At 52.2% G+C, this 4,272-nt stretch overlaps 1 protein-coding gene across 1 annotated transcript in view; it reads left to right on the top strand.

The window, feature by feature from the left end:
• The window catches only part of PLA2G2A (phospholipase A2, group IIA (platelets, synovial fluid)), a 12,542-nt gene extending 8,831 nt beyond the window's left edge, over positions 1-3,711 (top strand). Inside the window, exons 4-5 of the mRNA XM_005883049.2 lie at positions 2,329-2,342; positions 3,667-3,711. Of these exons, the coding sequence (XP_005883111.2) occupies positions 2,329-2,342; positions 3,667-3,711 (59 nt within the window). The remainder of the gene's footprint in view (positions 1-2,328; positions 2,343-3,666) is intronic.
• The last annotated feature ends 561 nt before the right edge of the window (positions 3,712-4,272 follow it).

Raw genomic sequence — 4,272 nt, 5'->3', positions numbered from 1 at the left:
CCCTAACCACTCACCTGCCTGCCTGATCAACCCTAACTGCCTCTGCCTGCCTACCTGACCGCCCCTAACCACTCTGCCTGCCTGATCACCCCTAACCGCCTCTGCCTTGGCCCCCGCTGTTGCAGCTTCATCCGGAAGGACGTCCAGAATGACATCTGGAAGGTCGTTCAGCTGTCCAATCTAATTAGCATATTACACTTTTATTATTATAGATATAAAAGGCTATATTGACTCGCACATGCACAATACATATAAAGCTCTTGCTGGCGCCAATCACACGCATGTGTTTCAATCTGTCATTGTCAATCATGAATTTGGTTGACACTTCTATTATAGAGAAAGGCCAAATAGCGATATTAAAATATTCTCATTAATTCCCTTTCAATGTGCACAAATCCGTGCACTGGGGCCCTAGTTTACCCTATAAATGTGAGTGTGTGCACACATACACACACCCGCACTGATGCATGAGCAGTATGTAATTGACAGAGTGAGAATCCAAACCCAGAGCTGCCTTGACCCAAAGTCTGGTTTTTCTATCACCCCATGACCTTCGGTAGCTTGACTGGGATGCCAATCAGGGTGAATGCCAGCTGCCGTGGCAGCCAGATGAGCCTCTGGGTCCTAGTGTACACCATCTGGCAGAATGAAATACCCATTTCTCGATGATCACTGCCTCTGGGCTATAGTAACAGGGATCATACATATTCCAAACATCCTTTCTATTTTGCTTTTGTCTTCAGTTTTTGGATGGAGTTAAACTGGCATCCTGCCTGACAGCATGTAGAGTAGGTAAGGTCAAGTTCACACTGAGTGGCGGAAGGGTGACCATCTGAGACAAAAAGGCTTGTATACCTGATGTAATGGGCTATTAATTAATTAACAAAATGAGTGAATGGTGGGCTGGGAGCAACTCAAGGATGGAAACCACACCTGGTTCACTGTTAGCTTGGGGTCTGGCTCAGATGCAGCAAATGCTGAGGGTCAAGGACACAGGTGAGGCTGCAGGAATCTGGGGAGGCACATGGTGGTACCTAACTGGCCACCCCTTGAGCCACTCACATCCACCATGTCCTCCTGTTATGCCCAGCTTCCACCCGACAACACAGGGCCTGTTACCCTGTGATAGATGATAAGATGCCCTGAAAGGGAGGCTCAAGGCCAACGGGTCACAGAGCCCTCTTCGAGGTCCAGTCCAGATTTCCTACAAGACTTGAATCAAGAAGTCCCTGCAGTTTCAGTGGCTTCCAAGTTCTTAACTGAATTCATCATCTCCTGCCTCTCACACCCATTTCCGATCTCCTTCATTCGCAGCCAGGACCTTGGCTTGTTTCTTGCCCATGTGGCATCGTATGTCACCTTCAGGCAAGAGGAAGAACCCCGCAAACGCCCTGCACAGGCCCTCGAGGGGACTCGGCTATTTGGGCGAGGAACTTGCAACTCACAGTCTAGAAGGGGACCACCTTGGTCTTCGGGGTCCCACCCAGGGCAGGGCCTGGAGTCTCAGGTCCAAGGATGGTACTGTACTTGTTTTAGCTCAAGAAACTCTGGGAATGGACTCCTGGAGAAAAGGATTTCTCTCGAAGAAAAAGCTCTTTCAGGAAAGACTACATTTTCAGGGGAGAAAAACCCAGCCTTTCTGCTCATCACCTTCCCGCTTTGATTTCCGGTGCTTTCATTTGGCCAGTGAAGTGATGAGGCTTTTGCTGGTCTCTGAAGACCTTGAAAATCAAATCCAGACCATCTGAGCTCCTCACATTTAGTTCAAACTGGGAGACTTTTCAAGGGCAAAGCTACCAACGAGCACCAGTCCCTGAGGGAAATAAATGACGCGACCCACTTTCCGCAGTATGGAGGCCATGAAAGGGCCGCTGGCGGACCCAGGGCCTTTCCCACTTTTCAACTGGGTCCTGGCCTGGGAGTCATTTCCCCCCGAGTGACAGCGGGATAGAGAAAGGTCCTCAGAGGCCAGCACAGCGACGACAAGAGCAGAAACAGTGTCTCAACACCTCCCACTCCCTGGCACTCACTTTGTGGCAAGTCCCAGGCCAAGCATCTCAAATGCATTTTCTCATTCAGTTTTATTAGCGATCCCATGAGGTAGATGATTCTGTTTTCCCCACTTTCCATTCATCCATTCCACGGGACATTTACTGAGCAATTTTAATGTTCCAGGCACAGAACCCAGCACTGAGGATCCAGCAACAGCCAGACAGGCAAGGTCCCTGCCTCTTGGCACTTATAAGCCACTGGGGGAAACAGATGCAGCCAATGAACAAGTTACAAGGGGAAAAAGAGAGCCGTAAGTAATGTAAGGAAATGAAACAGGGAAGCAGGAGAGGGTAAGGGAAGGCAGGGTGTGTGGTTGAGGTAGAGTGGCCAGGGGAGCTGCTGCATAGAAGAAGGCACTTGAAGTGATATGAAGTCAGCCCTAAGGAGGTCAAGGGAAAGTCAATGCAGGCAGAGGGAGCAGCTGAGGCAAGGGCACAGGGGCCAGATGGATGGAGCTTGACACGCTGGACAGAAAGAAGGAAGCTGTGGTGCACAACAAAAAAGGAAAGAGCCAAAAGAAGGTGCGGTTAGCCGGCAGGAGAGTGGAGGAAATGCAATCTGCTTACTCTTAAGCAACCACATACCTTGGTTGCAGGCTCCATCTCGAGCCCCGGTCAGGGCGCATGTATGTGCCCTTGACCGGAATCAAACCCGAGATCCTTCAGTCCATGGGCTGGTGCTCTACCCACTGAGCCAAACTGGCTAGGGCTAAATAAAGTTTTATGGGAACACAAGCATGCCCTTTTGTTTGCATGCTGCCTGTGGCTGCTTTTGAGCTATGAGGGCAGAATGAAGTAGTGTGACAGGCCATACGGCACATAAAGCTTCAAATACGGATTACCTGGCCTTTTCTAGAAAAAGCTGGCCGACCCCTGGTGTAAGGTCAGTTGAGTTGTCCCTAGGGATGGCCTGTCCATCGGTCTGTGATAAACTGTCTAATGTCCCCCTCCCAGTACATCGGTTCCTCTGTGATGAGACGTGTCATCCTCCCTTTCGGAGGTGGACTCCGTTTCTCCACCTCCTGGCATCTGGACTGGCTCTGTGGCTCGCGTTGGCCAATAGAATGTAGCTGCCTCGAGTGGGTTTCAGAGCCGGAGACTGGAGAGATGGCGGAGCTTCTGCCTTTGCCCCCTGGGAACGCCAAGACCCCCCGGTCAGAAAGCTGGTCGACCAAATGGAGGAGGAGTTGTCCCATCACATCCTGGTGCAGAAGAGAATGGAGGTGCCCAGCTGGCAGCCAGCACCAACCACCAGACATGGCAGTGCGGCCGTCGGGACCTCCCAGCCCGGTGGACCCTCCGGCTGATGGCAGCCCTGCAAGCGAGCCCAGGTGAGACACACTCCAACCCCGGAACTGTGAGGAACGGTAAGATGCTGTTGCTAAGCCACTGTGTTTGGGGTGGCTTGTCACCAGCAATAGATAACTAGGCCCCAGGCCCTTTCGCATCTGGAATCTCTTGCTAAGAATCCCACCAGGTGCAGGGCCATGGCAGAGTGTCGCACAATCATCTAACAGCTCAGCTGAGGAAATAGCGGCCCGGAGCTGCAGTGGGTTAGTGAGTGGCAGAGCCTGAAGCCTGAGCTCTCACCCCCATCTGGGATTCTTCCCTGCAGTCTGTGCCTCAGGCTCCTAAAGGTCTGAAGGAGCGGCGTCCCTGAGCGCTGGGCATTGGTGATGTCAGCTGATAGATCCCAGGAGAGAGGACGCTCAGCCGTTTTATGAAATCCAGATCACAAAACAGAGGCCAAGGTCACCTGGGTACCTTCAGGGAGGGCGGAGCAGCAGGTTCTGGAAGATCAAAGCACAAATGGTCGGAGGAGGCGGCTGAGGTCAACCTCAGTGCATCCAAGGAACAAACACCAGCTTCCAGGACCCTGGGCCTCAGGGCATGAGTGAGAAAGCAGTCAGGCATATCCCTAAACTCGCCACTGGGAGGCAGCATGGAGCAACAGCATCAGATTAGGATTCTGCCTCATCCTGTGAATTGGGCAGCCCCGTGTCCTGGGCTGGTTGCTTCCTTGGGAAGACACTGAGCCTGTTTCATCATCCGGAAAACACTCTCTTCACAAGGCTGTGGTGGGAGCTAATGCAAAACCCTGAACAACCCAGGAGGTGTGATCAGTACACAGCGCAGACCTGAGAGGAAGACCAGAGGAAGCCCTGCCTTGGGCTCCATGTGCCAAGGACCCCACATATCACAGACACGCCACCCATACACA

The sequence above is a fragment of the Myotis brandtii genome, unplaced genomic scaffold (assembly GCF_000412655.1).
Source record: "Myotis brandtii unplaced genomic scaffold, ASM41265v1 scaffold754, whole genome shotgun sequence".
Lineage (NCBI taxonomy): Eukaryota > Metazoa > Chordata > Mammalia > Chiroptera > Vespertilionidae > Myotis > Myotis brandtii.
The sequence above is the reverse complement of the archived record's forward strand: the minus strand, read 5'-3'. Positions and strand labels throughout refer to the sequence as shown.